Source organism: Pyrgilauda ruficollis, unplaced genomic scaffold, assembly GCF_017590135.1.
Source record: "Pyrgilauda ruficollis isolate IOZ18807 unplaced genomic scaffold, ASM1759013v1 scaffold76, whole genome shotgun sequence".
In the NCBI taxonomy this organism is placed as follows: domain Eukaryota; kingdom Metazoa; phylum Chordata; class Aves; order Passeriformes; family Passeridae; genus Pyrgilauda; species Pyrgilauda ruficollis.
Window position 1 is genome coordinate 2,787,951 of NW_024529488.1, and position 19,200 is coordinate 2,807,150.

Consider the following 19,200-nt stretch of genomic DNA (forward strand, 5'->3'; position numbering starts at 1 on the left):
GGTTCAATAGTTGTTTTGACTTCAGGGAACCACACAGAAAAGCAATGCTTTTTGGGTGAAAGCCAGAGATAAAACAAGATGACAACAAATGCATGAAATCTAAAATTTCATGCTATGTTGAAATCCCTGGCTGCCTCTTACAGCACTTCCCTTTCACAAAAATTATTTATTAGCAAACATGGTTTTTAATTTGTTTGACTGCAAAAGTACTTTGCATTTACAGGAGACATACAAAAAAGAATTAAAATAAACACAAGAGCTGATAAGCACCAAATATGTAGCTTATTTTGTACATTTATTTATATAAGAGATAGTATCAATAGTTTCATGTAACACGAAGAACAATGCTAGAACTTGCAATTTATTCATGCAATGCGGTTATATAAGCATTAAATGACTAATCTCAAATCACTATCAAAAAACTGAAGAATTGTGTGATAATGTCAGTGAAAATAATGATGAAAATTTCATTAAAAATAGCATCTTAGAAATCTTTATTTTTAATCACCACAATATTGTAGCTAGTATGCTGTCCAGCCCCAAATAAAATATACAGAGGTAATTCTGATGATCACATGTTTAAGTTTACATTCTGAAAACTCCAAATTCTGTCTTCTTTGTGGGTGCATTTAGTGCCGCGCTGAGACTGAGGCCCAAAACCAGTCTTGTGTCAGCTGGATCAATAATTCCGTCATCCCATAATCTAGAGAAAAGCCAAAAACATAACAAACCAAAACTTTTAATAATTAAAGGAAATCAACATATACAGCTGGCGTACTTTCAAATCCATGAAATTTGAAATGTTTCAGAAAAAGAAAGAGGAGTAAAGAGCTAAATTATACTTAATAGAGTCAATTCACTCTGTTCATCAATGCAATAGACTGGTGTGTATTACTCCATGGGATTTGTCTTCTAGAACAATGTTTACATTTTAGGTAAGTGAAGAATGTCAGACCTACACATTTTAAATAGATTCTTTAATCATCTCCTTCAAGAAAAAAAACCCTCTTTGCTTGTTAATGTTCATGTGGAGAATGACCATCTGTCAGTGACCTATCTAATTCTATTAAGAATGCTTGCACTTCAAGGATTATGTCACACCATTATTTACACTATTCAGGTTAAGTCAACTGCCAGATGAGGATGATACAAGTGTTTATTCTTTCATCATTAAAAAGCCAGGAAAAAAAATCAAGTATTTTCAGAATTTCTGTGGTGGGTTGACTTTTGTTGGATTCCAGGTGCCCTCGGGGCCACTCTATCTCTCCCCCTTCCCAGCTGGACAGAGAGAAAATAAGATGGAAAACAACAGGTTGAGATAAGTCAGTTTACTAAAGCATAAGTGAAAGTTTACATGTGCACCAAGAGAAAAAAAACATTAATAACTTTATTCTCTACTTCCCATCTGCGAGCAATGTCCAGTCACTTCCCAGGAAGCAGGGCTTCAGTATGCATGGCACTTGCTTGGAAAGCCAACACTGTAGATAACCGATGTTCCATCTTCCTCCTCCTTTCCTTAGCTTTTGGAACTGAGCTGAAGCCATATGCTACGGAATATCCCTTTGGTTTATTTGTGTCAGCAGGCCTAGCTGTGTCCCCTCCCAGGATCTTGCCCACCCCAGAATACTGCTGGGGGGGAAATGTTGGAGAGAGAGGCTGGTGCTGTGCCAGCGCTGCTCAGCAAGGCACTGCTGTGCTGTCAATACCCTTCCAGCTACTAATGCAAAGCACAGCACCATGAGGGCTGCTGTGGAAAAATGAACTCCACCTCAGCAAGACCCAATACAATTTCTTTCATTTATTTTACCATTAAGTTCATTTCTAAACAACTGGAAGACACTACCTTCCTTAACCAAAGACTGAAGGCAATTAAATTATTAATGAGCAATTGTCAAATTCCCAGGTCCCTAAAATCACCAACACTTGTAAATAGTCTCTTTGATATTGTCCAAAAACTAAGGTCTAAGTGGCATCAATTCTCAATGACAACTCCATCCTACCTAAAGTAAAATCCATGTTGAAATTCCCATGTTGAAATGAAACTGTAAATATTGTTATTTCCCCAGCAAGATATTTAAACAAGATACCACACTGCTCATTGAAACCCAGTCTCACTTAAACAAACACATAGTTTAATCAGCATCTGCAGAACACATGCATCTTTGGTTAGGAGAGGGATGCTCCTCCTCCATCCCAACTTCCCCTAGAGAGACTTATTTTGCATTCTTTGTGAACTTACTTCAGTGTTGGCTAATGCTTAATTCTTTGTGGAAAATTTAAAAATACAAAAAGCACTCATGAACAGGGAGCCAAGAGTGACTCTACCAAAAGACACAGCCTTTCCCTTCTAACTGAAGTTCCATCTGCAAATTTTATATTGTTTGGAGATAATTTTTGGCAAAACCTATTAGACAGGAAACAAGATATTTTGCATTCTTCTTTCAATCCTAAAAGTGCCAACTTCACCCCCAAGAGGACTGCAAGCTGTACATAAATACATGCTGATAAACTCAAGGCAGCAGCAGACACTTGAGTGTTTTCCATATTTACTTTATTTTGTCATTTGCTGTGAAAGTAATATTGATCAAATCAGATAAATATACTGAGAGACCAACAATATATGCTTTTCATCTTACAAGGTGTATCTATCCTATGATGCACAAAATGGAATTGCAGAAGAAGACACCTTTAACGAGACCAGGCACGAGGGTTCAGGCTCAGCTCTAGGAGCATGTTTCCAAAATTAGAGAAGAAAAAGGATACCCAGCTCAGAAAGAATACTCTACTATAAATAGATCTTATCACAGTGCAGCTTCCCAAACTTTTAAACTAAATGGGGCACAAGAGTAAAATTGAAGTACAGAAGAAGAAAGGGTTTGGAGAAGGGAAGACTGCTGCTAATTGGGCAAAAATCAGGCCCTTTTTTTTTTGGGAGAGAAAACCAAATTTTGATTTAAGAAGTCTTTTACTACTGCAGTTGTGGCACTCACTGACCTGTCTGCCAGGTCCCAACAATCAGAGAACAAATTCTGGGAAAATAATAGAACCATAGAATGGTTTGGGCTGGAAGGGACCTTGAAGACCATCCAGTTCTAATCCCCCCACCATGGGCAAGGACACCTTCCACTAGACCAGGTTGTTCAGAGCTCCATCCAGCCTGGCACTGAACACTTCCAGGGATGGGGCAAAGGATTGCTCCTCTGGGCAACCTGTGCCAGTGCCTCACCACCCTCGTAGTAAAGAATTTCCTCAAATGTAAAAGGATAAAAATTGATACTATCTCTTTACGGCATGGCAAAACCTCCCCCCTGCTATAAACCCAAAATAAAAATATAAGTAAACTATAGCTCTATCTAACTTCTTCTCATTTTAGGATTCTCAGTTAGTACCTCCCTTCTAGTGGTCTAGCACCCAAGCACTGGAATATTCTAACAGCCACACTTGTACTGCATGGAAGTGTACTAACAGCAAATTCTGTTTCACATGACACAAGAGCTGTCTGTATCATAACTCGGGTAAATTGCATGGTCTAAGCTCCTGCTGTCTGACTCCTGTGAATAACTTCTTTCCTAACTGTATTTTTAAATTTTAAGTAGTAACTAAATTTTAATTAGTAACTCCAGTAATTAAATTTTAATTAGTAAGTTTAATTGTGTTAAAGTATTTGGGTTTATTTGGGCAATACTCCATTAAAAAAACTCAGAGGAAGTGCTTCTTACCATACAAAAGTAAAAGCAATTGGAAGCTTTTTTTGTTCAAAATACCCAAAGAAAACTGTAACTTGGTTTTACAGATACTTACTTAAGAGATCTTTGAATTTTCTTGATTTTTCTCAAGACAATGGTTGTAGCTCTTGATGTAATCTAACCTGACAGAATGGCCAAGACAGCATTTTCTATACTTTCAACTTCATAGTGTGCGCCTTACCAAAGTTTAATGCATGCGCTTTGTTTTTTCTTCACCTTGTATTTATATTTTGATTTAGTTATGATGAATATAGTCAGATTAATCTGACAAAGGAATGGAGAAGATGCTCCTTAATAGTGAAAATAAAGCAGTTCTGTGAGGTCAAATCTATACCAACCTTTTGTTTTCTTAAGACTGTGAAAAAAACCCCCAAATTTATGAACAATCTCAAATACATTAATTTCTATTTTTAAGCAAAGTTTGTTTTTTTGACTGCTACAGCTTTGTTTGCTCTCTACATTAACTTTTTTTTTTTTTTTTTCTAATAAATACCTGCAATTAACTTTCTTATTTATGAAACACATTGAAACAGAATGAAGGAATTCATAATGCTTAAAATATTCAACACATCTGCTCAGGGCTTGGAAAGGGCAGAGAAGAACTGACTCAAAGGAATCACCAACTCAGTGCAGTACCTTGCAAGACACAACTTCATAGTGATTACTGCTGTAACAAACAGCCAAACATGAAGCACATTTCAATGGCAGATTTGGGTTGTTTTTTATTTTTCCTTTTTTGTAACAACACAATTAACTTAAATTGACAACTGCAGAAATTTTATGTTGCATGGAAGTCAAGCTGCTTTCATATGGTCACCCCTGGCTTCTGCTTCTCTTTGTTTAAAGAAAACTGCATTCTCTACTGGGATGTAACATTAATAATTAAACTATCTATTAAAACCCCATTGCAGGAACATGAGTCACATTGCACTCATAAAATATCTGTAACTGAGACAGTGTGAGTAAAAGAAATGAAGTTGCCTGAAGTAAAATGCTTGTGCAATTTGTTAAGATGCAAACCACTGAAATCTTTTAAGAAACCTGTGAGCAGATTAATATAACTCATTAAAAAGGGTGCCACCTAATGACTGCCATTAATTAAGGCGGCTCATTGTGAAAGGTTTTAATCAAAAAATTGGTTAAAGTCTGATTAGAAAATACAACTGCAGGGAACAGTATTGACATCCTGTACATATAGCAAGTTATCACTTATAAACAAAACAATATAAACAGAATAAACAGGGATATTTTCTTGTCTGTTAAGATCATCAGGGCATTTTCCTTCTCTCTCCTTATTACTGCTAAAAGCTTGATTCAAAGCCTAATGAAGTCAAGTGGAAGGGTCACATCAATCTTAATGGCTATTAAGGGCGAGGCAGACATTAGGCAGGAGGACAGCATGAGGGAGCCTCCAAACCAGCTGCACACAAGCAACAATACAGACAACAATCTTTGTGCCCATTTATCGTTTTTTGTTCTCTCAGAAATGCAAAGCTGTTTGTTAGAGTTTCCTTGTTGACCTCTTTGGTGGAAGGCTCTTACAAAACAAAGGCCGTCTGGGTTCCGTTTCAATTACAGTACCCTGACATTTGGTAGACAATCAGCTGGGTTTTTACCATGCTTGGAACCCAACAGGCGTGGGCTGCAAAGGGACAGGTTACTCCTTCCTGAATTACAGCAAATGCTTGCTAATAAGCAACTGCTGATGTTGGCTGATTGGAAAGGGCTGTCTCCAAGGTGCAAGGTGAGTTGTACATCCTTCCCCCTCAGCACGCTTGCTGCAAAGATTGTAATCCACTTCATCTCCTTGTTTCTGCTTGGACATCCTACTCCACAGTAATGAAAACTTCTGAACTATTGATCTGAGATCTTACTTAGGAATTAGTTAATGCAAAACATGAAAGGGCAGGAAACATGAGTATATCCACTGAAATACACAATTAACTCTACAAGAGAGCAATTAAAAGCTCCTAGACAATGCAGACTGCACCTACTTGAACTGAAAAATGAGAGAAACCAGCCAGAACTGCTTTGACCAGAGCCACTCATACACTGTTGTCAAAAGCACTCATTTGTGAAAAGAGGCATTTTACCTTCATTGCTTATAGCCAGGTAAGCCTCAGTGGGATTTCAGATTTGACATTTGACTTCATGTCTCAGCTGGGCTTATTATCTTGAATGCAGCATCACACGAACGCAACCACATGCAATCCAGACCCACGCTAGCTCTCAGTCAACTCACATCTGTGCACGTCACATTTCCTTTCCAAAAGGAAACAGTAAGAAGCACATAACTATCCTGCTTTTTCAAAAAAACGACACATCACTTAGCACTAAAAGCACTTTCTAACACCTGGGCTGGGCAAATTTAAGCTATTTGCTGGGGTGACTACTAGATTAACAACTTTACTTCACAAAATGGCCAGATATTCTGAAAACATAAACTGGTAAACATTGTTGACATCAGAGAGCACAAAGCTGACATTAAACATTCAAGTTTCATGTCTAAAAATCAGACATTATTAAAAATTCAAAATGTGATTTTTTTTTTAATGTTACTCTTAACTTTACATGTAAAACAGCTTTCTTACAGATTGGTAACTTGCTGTTGTACATACTGACAATCATCTGTCAGTTTTTGGGAGAGGGTAAGGTTTTATATTGCTAATATATCTAATATATTGAATGTTAAATAACTCATGAGTAAAAGAGTCTGTTTCCAGTGAACATATAAAAAAAAGCAAATGTAAAAAAATCACATTATTCATCTTCTCTGGGGTAGGGATTAATTTTAAATACGGACAGTTTGACTCGTTTTTAGATGTTATTATATAAGTGGAATATTCTTCTCCTTAAAGTCCACTTATAAAAAATGATACACATTTTTTCATTTTTCCTTCTTGCCTTAGAGCACAAAGTAAACTGTTAAAGGTCAGCTGTTAAAATTTTTTGTGCTATTTCTCTTACTACCCATAGAAGATCAAGCTTGATAAAGGCATTTATTTGATGAAACATTACAATTAATGTTGATTTCTCAGGTATAAATATCTCAGTTAAGTATATTACACTATCCCTACACAAAAGAGTAAAATTTAACAGTTATTTAGTATCTTACTTCTGATCATGAAGAAGGAGCTCTTCCCAGGTTACTGCCCCTGCTTCTACAGTGTGGACACTTCTTACACTTCAGTTTGAGGAGAAAATCCTTGGTCAGCCATGCCAGTTGCTACCCTGCCATGCTCAATTTCCTACACTCAGGAATAAAGAGCTCTTGTCCTCTAAGAAAAGTGTGTTTAAAGAATTGCCAGCTCTAATCAACCCCTCTGTCCTTAAGGAGCTTCCGAGGCAATCTCATCCACCAACCTTTCAAACATCTGGAAATTCACGCTTCCAAATTTTAGGGTCTGGAGTTTCTCTTTGCTGCCTCATATTTCTTGAGATCCTGAACTCGACCAGGCTGTGCCCGCTACTTCCAGCTACAACCTCTTCAGTGAGCCCCTCTGCACTGGTGAGTGCCAGGCCCAGGAATGCCGCACCCCTGGCTGGCTTTCCTCATACCTGCGCCAGGAACTTGTCCTCTACATACTCCATGAGTCTCCTGGGTTGTTCACTGCCAGCTCTGCAGCTTTCACAGCTGACATACGGGTCACTGAAATATGCTACCCTCTACCATCATTAGCAGCTGAGAGCCTGTGGAAAATTAGCTTTTGGATACCACAAGGAGAAGAAACATATTCAGGAAGATTAGCACTGACAGGATGAAACTAATGCAGAATAACCATCAAAGGCCAAAAAAGCCCCCAAAGCTACTTTCCAGATGTATCTGGATTACTTCAGAATGCCATCTTGTTTCATGAGCCTAACTAGTTCCCGGTCATTTACTAATATCGCGTCAGCCTGAGCATGAAATGCTGCGAAGGACTTCCCAGCAAACATGAGTATGCAGCACCCACCAGCTAAAGTCCTACACCATCACTGCTATCATCCAATACAATTACCTACCATGACCACGACCTGAAATTTCCCAATGGCTTCAGGTCCTCTTGAAACTGCTACCTCCTTTTCCACTGGCCTCTTCTTCTTGCAGGACCCCACTAAAATGAATTCCTCCTAATACACATGCAGCCGCTCATTATATTGTTCAATAAGCTTTAGAAAGCTGACCAGATACTACACTGGGGAGAATGATATAAAACTCGTCCAGAATAAAACATGTAACATAGAAATTCCATGCTACCACAGAATTTCTTACAGAACCAGTGAGTACTTCCTTCAAGTGCATGCTGTTTTCTGAAACAGTTCATGGTACCAGGTCCCAAAGACAAGACAGACAAGGCATTGGTTTGAACGCACATCAAACACAATATTTGCTTCTAATTGCTCTGTTCTGCTATTCTTTAATACCAAGAATTAGAAGTCAAGTTGCATGATTACAATTAAGTTTTAGAATAGTTATTTGTATGTTACCTTGCACTGGAATAATAAGGGTTTCCTTCCTCCTCAAACCTCCTAATGATTGGCTCTTTCAAAGCTGCTTCATCTGCTTCAGACAACTAAAAAACACATAAAATATACTTTAATATTTCTTCTCCAATGATAGTAGAGCTTTATATGCAGCATCAACCTGAAGAAAATGCCTAAATTATCTGCCCAAAGGTTTTTTTACTCTTTTAGCACACAATTGGTAATTTTGCATGTCTGATAACAAATTCAAATAGCACTTTCCAAATCAAGTGGGTGCAAAAAAGAGAAGAAACATATACTTAATTGAATGCAAGAGTAATTGGTGACTAGCACTTGAAAAATTACTGAAGTGTATTGAAAAAAAAAATTTGGGTTGCCTTTGGCAAGACTTTTTAATAAAGCAAGTTTGCACTATTCTAACACTGGGTTAGATCCAGTGTGATCCAGACTGGTCACAGTAATTCAGAAATCTTTCAAGTTTCTAACACATTTGACTCACATTTAACTACTACTAATTATTTTTCTTGACCTTATTTCTAGGTATCATGGATTTGGGAAATTAAGACAGACAGAGATAAGGGTGAGTGTATTCTACCCACAGAAAGAACAAGTCAAGAGTTGAAATGTAACAACAACTGAGATAACATGTTCATACTGCTTCATTATTCTGATTAACTATTTATGATAAATATGAACAATTTTTAGACATCATTAAAACCACTTCTTATGGAATCAAGGCAGCAGTATAACCATAAACCTTGCAATTAAAAAACCCAACTCAGCAGAAAAGAGTGTGCAGTGAAACTACAAATATTACTATAAGATTTAGTTAAGATATGTTTATTATATAAACAATATATCCCTAATTTTCAATTAAAATGTTGAAATGAGCAAAAACTTTTCCAAACCTCGCCAGACTTCCGTTGCTACAAATTTCATAATTCTCAATCAGTGAATCATTTGAAGATCAACCTTCTCTAAAACTTCCACCTTCATAATTGGAAAGACACTTTTTCCTGACATTCCTCTTCATACTCCCAAACCAAGGAGGATTCCTGGTTTCTTATTTCAGGTAGAACTAATAACTTGTTGTATAGAGTACAAAAATACGATGGTGTATGAAAAACTCCTCTTTTTAAGCAAAAATAAGAAATGTTATAAGAATAATCTTCACATTTCAAAAAGTAAGCAATAACCTTTCAGAAATGCTTCATGTTAGTCATTGCACTAGTTGGCACTGAGATAATTCGCTGGTGTCTCACTCTCTTCCACCCCTTCCTAGCTCACAAAGTGACCAATTCCAGTAAAAGAGTAAGTGGTAATGACTTTACCAGAAATGAAAGAAGAAAGATATACCTGTTTTCCCTCCCTTGCTTTTTGGTCCTTAGCTATTGTAGCTAGAACAGCTGCAGCTTGTTCCCCTCCCATCACGGATATGCGAGCATTTGGCCACATATATAAAAATCTTGGACTGAAAAAATACATATTAAACATTAAGGTAAGACATTGTCACATCTCCTAGTGAAGAATTTTCACTCAACAAGAATATATTTTTATGCACGACAATTTTACAATATAACCCTTTTTAAAAGGTACATTAACATACTTCAATTCTTGCAGCATTACATTTGAAAATGTAAAAATTCTGTTAATTTCTATTATTCACCTTTTTTTAAAAAATTTCTCTCTCTTGAGTCTCTTCAGCTCACATTCCCAACCCACAGGAATTTTTCTCCTAAACATCCCAACTAACTTCAATAGTATGGGGAACCTTGAAAAGTTAAATTTAAAAAATCACATAAGCCATGTCAAAGGGTCAACAAAAAATACTTTAGGGGTTATATACAAACCTTATTCATAAAAACAGGCTGACTGAAGTGAATAAGGAGTTTTTACACAAGCTGATATACTTTTCCTATAAATGCAGAATAAAGGACCAGTCTGTACTGCCCAATGATTAAGACTTTACAATTTTTCCACCAAAAACTGAAATGGGAGAAAAGGATGTGAACAGGTTTACTTTTAGAAGGTCTCCTCTGTCACCTATTTCAAGATTAATCATAAGCCTTATCAGTCTCTACAAATTTCAGGCTGTTATTTACTAATGAACATATTCATTAAGAACTCTCTTCTTTTCCAAACAGCACAACTTCTTCAAGAGTTCAGACAATTTTTCAGAATGGTGCTTCAAGGCAATATTTTCTTAAATTATTTCTATCTGCTGTAACAATTTGAAGGAACACTTACCTGTATGCTCTTCCACACATCCCGTAGTTTCCAGCTCCATAAGAGCCACCGATAACGACGGTTATTTTAGGTACATTGGCACAAGCTACAGCAGTTACCATCTTGGCACCATCTTTTGCTATCCCTCCAGCCTCATACTCTCTGCCAACCATGAAACCTGAAGAAATACAACAAGAACAAAAGGCTCACCAGTTTATAATACTGTGCCCTATGTCATACCATGTGCTTCACAGCACACTGCAGAAAGAGCTGAGGAGCAAATCATAAGGCAAGGCCTCCACCAGCTGCTAACAGGCTGGAGATGTAGGTACTGCAAAGCACACAGGAGGCTGTCTAGAACACAGCCTGAACAATTAACAGCGAAGTCTGCAATGAAGCGAAACCTCAAAAACTTCCAAAAAAATGAAAGTGAAACCTCAAAAAAACCTTACCTGTGATATTCTGCAAAAACACAATGGGAATATTTCTCTGGCAACACAACTGGATAAAATGTGTACCCTGCGGAGAGGAGAAAAAAGGAAAAGAGTAAGTCATTAAAAGTTGGAAAAATTAAGCTATCACTATCAGCATTCTGAAGCCTGTGCTAAATCCTTCCACTGAAGCCCACCACAGTATTTCCATCAGGAAGAGCTATACTACTTCTGCTTCAACCAAAGTTAACTGCAAAACATGCTTCACTGTAGTAGAAGTAAGAGATCTTCCAAACTGTGCGAGACTGTGGGTAAAACAAATAATATCTTTAAAAAGCATTGTTACTAATACTGAAAAGCTCAACGGCTGTGGCTCAGCCAATATACAGTTAAACATGGACAGCGCCAGTGTGGCACGTGACATCGACTTTGGTAAGAGTCTGTCAGAGAAATCAAGTCAGTCAGAAAAATTTATCTCTCCATTTTCTGTACAAAATAAATGTATTCTCTAAAACTGGGAAAGGCCCATATACATTATTTACCCATGGCCCTGCCAATTGCTGTAACATTTTCTCTCTTTCCTGAAGGCAGATGCCCTCTCCCTATTTACTAGCAGACCAATTTCCTAGCAAGGTTACAAATAGTAGATTCCAAGCCTCTATTTCAACTAATCTAAATCAATAAAGTTTCTCGGCTTTTTTATACACTTGCTGTAAACAAAACAAAACAAGGCTATGTAGCATAACAACTGAAAAAATATCTAACCTCTTTACTATATAAAACCTGCAAAGGTTAAAAAAAGAAAAAAAGGGAGAAAAATAATTAGGTATAATTTTCAGAGAAACACGTGAATAGCATAGTGATGATCACGGGAAAAATGTGCAACAATTCATTACAAAAATGCAAGAAAAGAAAGGAGTACTGCTAAGGCATGTTGGTTATAGAACCAACATCATGGACAATTGTTTCTCTAGAGGTGAATTTCCTTTTACAGTAGTAATATGCCAGTAAAAATAAAAAAATTAATTTTCTTTGTTAGGAAAAAAAGTTCTAGAATTAAATTGTAGAAAAATAATGAAACTATTAGAAATACTGCAAGGGTTATTTTCTACCTGGAAGTAACTGTTAAATCAGATGGAAAAAAATGTCATGTACAGTGCTTCAAGTTGGAAGTATTCCTTCAGCACATGAAACTCAATATTGTATATTATTTTATAACAGCAATAAATCCAGTAAAATTACTTCCTTTCTCTACCTCTCTCATCAATGCTTCCTTTTTCTGTATATTCTCAATACCAATTTCCTCACCATTAGCTCAAGAAGGCTGTTAGAATAAAACTAGCATATATAATTGATATTACAGAACTTCAGCTGACAGCTGTTTCTTGAAAAAATTAAGAACTAAAGCAAGCAACACAGAGCAAGTAAACACTTTGCAAAACCCAGATACTCTTTATCACCATCATTCCCTAAAATTCAAACAAAGAATATTAACAAAGAAGTTAACAATCTATCTATTTACCTTTTTCGCTGACTCTGAGAAAAGAACTCCATTGTTTCCAATAATTCCTACTGGGTAACCGAAAATTCTTGCAAATCCTAAAGGATGGAGATTAATTTGTAAATTTCTACATGTATTTATTTTTCCATAACATATAAAGGTAAGACTTTCTCCTGGTAACAGAAACTGCTATTCTTCTGAAAATAAACATCATTAAAAATATCAGTGGTGAACCAGAATAAATCCAACTATAAAACCAGTGGGAACATATACAGAATAATTATATTTCTACTTACCTGTAACTAAAGTATCCCCATACAAGGCTTTGAATTCATCAAATCTACTTCCATCTACAATTCTAGCAATGACCTTAAGAATAAATGGAAAATAACATTAAATTCCTAATCCTTCAAGGTTTTTAATTTAGAAGGATTTAATTTTTTAATTTAATTTAATTTAGTTTATAAAGGACATCCAGGACAACATATAACTTAAAACTTTCCATTTATAGAACATCAAGCAGCCTACCATATAAACAGTTTGGATGGCAGGCAAAGCCCATTTAGTTTTCTAAGTGTGATTCATTCACATGTTTGTAAAAAATGGATTTTCAAGATTACGAATGTTCTAACCAAACAGCTAAATTACATAGGAACAACGTTTTCCTGATTAGTTGAATTTCAAAGAAAAACCCCTGTTTATACTAAACATTAATCAATAGCCTCTCATTTGTAAAGAAAAACACATGTACAATAATGAGTCACTTTCTTAGAGATATGATTATTTTTAGGCTTGCTTGAGTTTGCAACATACAAAAATAATGAAGATATGATTTGAGGTTTCTCTGTGATGCAAAGGAGCCATTTGTTATAAATACAGATGCACTGCTAGCAAGATTTGCCAGAAGACACTTATTTCCACTTTAAAAGAACATAAATCCAAACTCTTCAAACTTTTCAGAGTGAAGTATGAAACTCAATGAAACTGTTCTTCTCTTTTTCCCCTTAATGCAAAGCAAATCCTAGTAATTTCTGCCAAATATTTTAAGACAGGTACCTATTAAGACTCTTCCTAAAATACATACTTGGCTAGTAGTGAAAAAAGCTCTAAACGTGAGATTTGTGGTAAATATGAGAAAGCCTGTTGGCTCACATGAAGGTTCCAAGGCAGATAATTACACTAAACCTGCAGCAGGGTACAATAGTCTTTATATGCAGTTGGGACAAGGCTCAAATGTTTGGTGTGCTTATACTCCATAAATATTTAAAGAATCTTTCACAGGACTGACAGAAAAAGCAAACCATCATATCCCTGGGCAAGTCTATAGAATGCTTTGCCAATAAGGAGTTCCCATTTCTGTCATCTTTTTCAGAATGTTACCAATCTCTCATACTTGCTCATCCACCTCTAAAGTATAACTAAACCAATTATATTTTCAACAAGTCACTGCTACTGCAATGCATCTGCTGGACAAAACCATAAAGAAGTAAGTACCCAAATCAGATATTATCCATTATGACAACACAAAAAGTGATTTCCTGCAAGAAAATGGATACATGTATGTATGGGCATAGGGATCTTGCATTAATACTCATACCTCTTTGACATCAAAATGTCTTTTTAGCTGATCACCAACTATTCCATATATTTCATCAGCTGGAAATAAAGGCTCTTCTGATGGTTCTATAGTCACCTACAGCAATTTAACAAACAATTTACACAACAAAGTTCACATTATGATTTAAAAATTCAAACCATTAATTTGTCAACTTCCTTGAGCACAGACTTCTCTTCACCAACAACATTAAAATGCCTGTACTGGCTTGTCATTTTGCATAAAGACCAAGTTTCCTAAACTGAAGGTTGATAACAGTTTCTCACTTACTGTTACCTTTTTCCTACTCCTGCATATATCTCCACATGTGCTCCACTTCTTCCATGTTATAAAAAAATTAGGCATGTCCTCCTATTTGCTTACTTTCCCCCTGTGCCTTCTAAGGCAGGCAGTATTCTGAAAAATGGGTGAAGATTTTGTCACACAACTGAATGCAGTATCTTGCCTTCCTTGAACTTCCATTCACCCTCTCATATCTCCTACTATAATAAAATACAGCAATTACACCCCCATATGCTATCCATGCCATTTACTACAAGGAATTCTTAAATCAATACAATTCATTGTCAAGATACAGGTCTATCACCTTGGTTTCAACACCTTAATAATCCCAGAAAATGTCTACTCAAAAAGATGCTTTAGCAGGTATCTAATTTTAACTCCACAGAAAACGATCATGTGAGTTTAAAATGAAGTATCTTGCAAGACTGGATTAATCTTTAAGTGTAATTCTGCAACTCTGAAGCACTCTTCCAGTTGCTTCATTCCTGCATTTAATCCCAGTAGTTTTACTAGGAATAATACAGCAGGAATATAATTGCAGAATTGAAGTATCAGAGAAATCTTTAAGGACAAGACCATAATTTTCATTTTCAGATTGTAAAGTCATAGACAAACATGTCTTCTATAAAACAAGTGTTATATCAATCAGGCAAAGAAAAGCATTCCTAATTTCAACAGTGCAGTGTTTTCAGACTCTGTAGACTTACATCTACTTTCTTCTGGAGATTCAAACTTCTTACAACTTTCCTTGCCAGATGAAGTGCATGATTGTCATCCAAAGCATAATGATCTGTTACACCAGATTTTCTGTACATAAACAACAATAGCAAGATTAATATTTTGGGGGAGAAAACCAACATAAATTAGGCAATGAAAACTTGACATTTTAAAGCTTCTAAGACCTTGACAATATAGATGAAACAATTCAGCTGTGTTTTATTATGAAGTTACTTTAAAAATAAATCCCATGCCAGACCTTTTCTTCAAAATAGTACATTCAAGTTATCAGTCATGAAATAAAATGCAGGAAATAAAAAATCTAAATGGCAATATAAAATATAACAAGCATTGTTCATATGCAGCAAAAATTAATTTCAATTATAAAGGAAAACATGTTTATAAAAATGGCATGAACTGCCCTTCAAAATAATTCTTTATTCACTTCAAATTGAAGTAAAAAATAAGCAATTGCACAGCCTAGCTTCCTGTGCAAAAATACCTAATTTTCTTTGTTATTAATTGCAGAACTTGAAAGTGCACATATTTTTTGGTTTTGATGAGAAGTATTTTTTACAAAAAGCACAAGCTATTTTGATCTTGCTTGTAGTGAATTCTACATGACAGTAAGAAAGATACAATCTGCAAAATGTATTATCTTTCTCAATACATATTATTCTGTTAACACTCATTGAAGTCCTCCATATTATGCACGATGCTGAAGTACACTAGACGTGAGCATTTTAAAGCAGTAAATGAAGGAAAAAATGCTAACTAGAGTAACACAAAATAACTGTGATATTCTAACAATAAAACAATCAGTCAGCATCAGGTAACACAGAAATAATTTTCAAAAGGTAAACACAGCTTAAGGAAGGTCTAAACCCAAAATAAAATAAAAGAAGGGAAGGGCAGGGGAAGGGAAAAGTAAAGTCTACAATATGGAAGAAATTAACTCTGGGAAAATATTTCTTTAAACCTGCAGTGAAGATCTGCCCCTCCAAGATCCTCTGCTGATACCTGTTCACCTGTTGCTGCTTCAACCTAACACAAGGAAAGGAAAATGAGCTTCACAGTTGACATGTGTCCTGCATTAATATTTATACCATATTAGGTACAGTAATAACAGAGATCTTTGCAAAATGCTTTTTCATTAATCATATTTCCCTGTCTACTCTCCCTCAGAGCATCAAAATATGACAGCACTGAATCTTGTAAAAATTTCTTTTTTTTTCCTTTGACTTTGCATACTTATTCTAGTGTTAATATGTAGTTTTTATTTACAAAGATACTCCCCACTGTTATACTTACTGCTGCGTTCATCATTTGTGTGCATACACTGACACATCCTTCAGATTCATAAATACGCTCTTTCACAAAAATTTTCTCAGCACTTACTATGATATTTCAAATGGGATATTTCCAAGCATTGTTTCAAGCAGACAATACACCAGAAACCTAGGATTTTTCAATTTTGCTCTCTCTACATAAACAGTTCTGTGAATTTTAACTTACTAATTTAAATAGTAATTTAAAGACTATTAGTACTATTATTACTATTAATAATGAATTAATTAGCACTATTAGTAATATTAATTTAAATACTATAGTACTATTATTACTATTAAATACTAACATTAGTAGTTTAAACAACCATTAGAAGTTTTTATTTTCTAAACCTTCCAGTAAATACACAATAATTAAGTAATAATAATTTTCCTTAAAAGAGCGTATGAGTGGTACGTAACTGCTTGGATCAAGTACAATGTCTCTGTAAAAGTACCTGGACTGCAGAATCCAAAGCTTAGATCTGTGTAATCTTAGACCTGAAAGGGTAATTTAAAAGTGAATGGTCTCCTTTTTAAACAAAATAGTATCATTTACTACTGGGGTTAAAAAAAAACCCAGAAGACTTCTTGAGGCATTTCTACTCTACAGTAAGTGCTTTGAAAAGGATTCCTTGGAAGCTGGAGAAACCATTCATCACCCACAGAGATTACAGAGGTAGAGTACAAGCAAGGGAAGGGAAAACTATCATCATTACCAAAACAGATTTCAGTTTCCAAGTTTCATATCTAAAAATAAAGCACACTAATTATATAAATACATATATATATATTCTCACACACACTTCCAAACTGTCAAGTTTGCAAATTTAAGTATACATATTTTTTCAACAGTGGATTCTTGCTTTGAAATTTGAATTACCCATGGTTTATGAAGGTGTGGCATACTAATTAATGGAATGTTTCTGTCAGGGACATAATTAACTTGAGTCTTCATTAAACAGTGAACATAAGATACTTTTAAGAGAAGTGAGGAAGATTGCTTCACTGGAAGGGTTATGCAGCATTGGAACAGGCTATCCAGAGTAGTGGCTGAGTCACCATCCCTGGAGGTATTTAAATGCCTATAGACATGGCATTTAAGGGTTTCATGCACAGTTTAGTGGTACACTTGGCAGTGTGAGGTTAATGGCCAAACTCAATGACCTTTAGGGTGTATTATAAGATAAGTGATTCTATCATTTGATTATATGATTTCTTTCTATGATTCTATGAAATAATTACATACATCTGTCATTATGCAACCAGTTATAACAAATTATTAACTACTGCAGAACTTGGCACAAAGCTGAATAGTGCAATCATTTCCACTGGCATGGAAATCCAGAGATTAATTTTAAAATATTTTTCAAAAACAGCTTTTTTATTTTTCCACAGAGGTGAAGTTTTCCTTCTCCAAATCACAATATTGGAGCTGTGGACTCAGTCTGCCACCATGGGAGATTGCAAAGTTTAACTCCTCTGTTCCTAGCAGGGTCAACCAGAGAAGGTTGTTAATGACTATGTAATGACCATGAGTTTCGAATAGCTCAAGAATGGAGACTCCATAAACTCTCTGGACAACTTGGTCTGGCATGACCAGCCTTGCAGCAAATGTCTTCTTACGACTAAACAGAGCTTCCTGTATTTCAGTTTGTGCCTGGCAGCCTCTTGACCTAGCACAGGGTACCAGCAAGAAGCTTCACTCGGCTATCTTTACTCCCTCTTGCAAGGTATGCATAGATTTGCCCTACGACTCACCAGACTGAAAAGTTTAATCTCTCTCACATCCTCTTCATTTTACAGATGCTCCACTCCATCATCTTAATGGATTTTCACTGGCTAACTCAGGCTCATTCTGGAGCGCCCAGAGCTGCACCCTGCAGCCCAAATGTGTCTTATTCTGTCAGAGTAGGTGAGAACCAGTATTTGCTCCATTACCTTTCCAGATACAGCAGTGGAGCAGAGCATTCTACAAACTGCAGTTTTAAGTAACAGTTAAAGTTACTTAGAGTTAGTGGTTGAAGTTACCTTAAAGTTCTTTAAATTCTAATAAACTGCAAGTAAGAGTCTCAAAAATACATGTGGGCATTTTCTAAGAAACACCTGATCAAGATATTTCAGCTAGAAATTATTGAAAGCTATAAACATAAACTTAGGCTATAATATGTATTTTCCACAACAGATGAGGTCAATATGCAGGAAACTCCCCAGTACATAAATGCAAATGAATTTGAAAAACTTATTCCCTCTTTTTACCAGACTTTTTTTCACATCTGAGCACAGAAAGTAGCAAATTTTACCTCAGTAAGGAAGAATCAGAAGCTTCTGGAACAACAGCCTATAGGTCTACATGATAGCCTGAACTACCAAGCAGTACTGCCAAAGATAAGGATACAGATATTCCACTTGAGCAAATCCAGAAGAATGGCCCTGAATATTACTGCTACTGTGACTCTTCTATTGAAGAGGACTACTGTCCTCTTCTATTGAGATCTGTATTTTTATGTAGTCATTACTCCTCACCTTTCCAAAAAAGGAGGCCAAGAAAACTTCCATTTTAGATGGTGGACTGTACGTACAACTCATATGTTTTTTATCATACGCATCTCAAGACTAATTATAAGTAACATCAAGGATATTTCTTTCTTCACTTCCTCAGGATGTTTTGTTTTAGGCAGGTAAGAAATAAAATCCAATCCAATTTCCTTCATATGGGAAAGACGTTTTGGGGAACACAGCTTACTCAGTAACGACTACAATATCTGCTACAGTTCGGAATGGGAGTTTCTGTGGGAGGCTGAAGTAGTTTTGATGCTTAGAAGAAGGCAAATAGAATATTTTCAGTGAGAATATGAAAAGCTTTACAGAACAAAAAGGCTGACAGGTAGAG

The 19,200-nt window shown here is 35.9% G+C and overlaps 1 protein-coding gene across 1 annotated transcript in view; it reads right to left on the minus strand.

Moving 5' to 3' along the window:
• Positions 1–276: 276 nt before the first annotated feature.
• Positions 277–19,200, minus strand: part of MCCC2 (methylcrotonyl-CoA carboxylase subunit 2) — a 36,266-nt gene continuing 17,342 nt past the window's right edge. The window contains exons 9-18 of the mRNA XM_041486419.1: positions 15,962–16,026; positions 14,973–15,072; positions 13,966–14,061; positions 12,665–12,737; positions 12,390–12,466; positions 10,889–10,955; positions 10,458–10,614; positions 9,567–9,681; positions 8,214–8,299; positions 277–703 (exon numbers count right to left, since the gene is read on the minus strand). Coding sequence (XP_041342353.1) covers positions 586–703; positions 8,214–8,299; positions 9,567–9,681; positions 10,458–10,614; positions 10,889–10,955; positions 12,390–12,466; positions 12,665–12,737; positions 13,966–14,061; positions 14,973–15,072; positions 15,962–16,026 — 954 coding nt within the window. The 3' untranslated portion in view covers positions 277–585. The remainder of the gene's footprint in view (positions 704–8,213; positions 8,300–9,566; positions 9,682–10,457; positions 10,615–10,888; positions 10,956–12,389; positions 12,467–12,664; positions 12,738–13,965; positions 14,062–14,972; positions 15,073–15,961; positions 16,027–19,200) is intronic.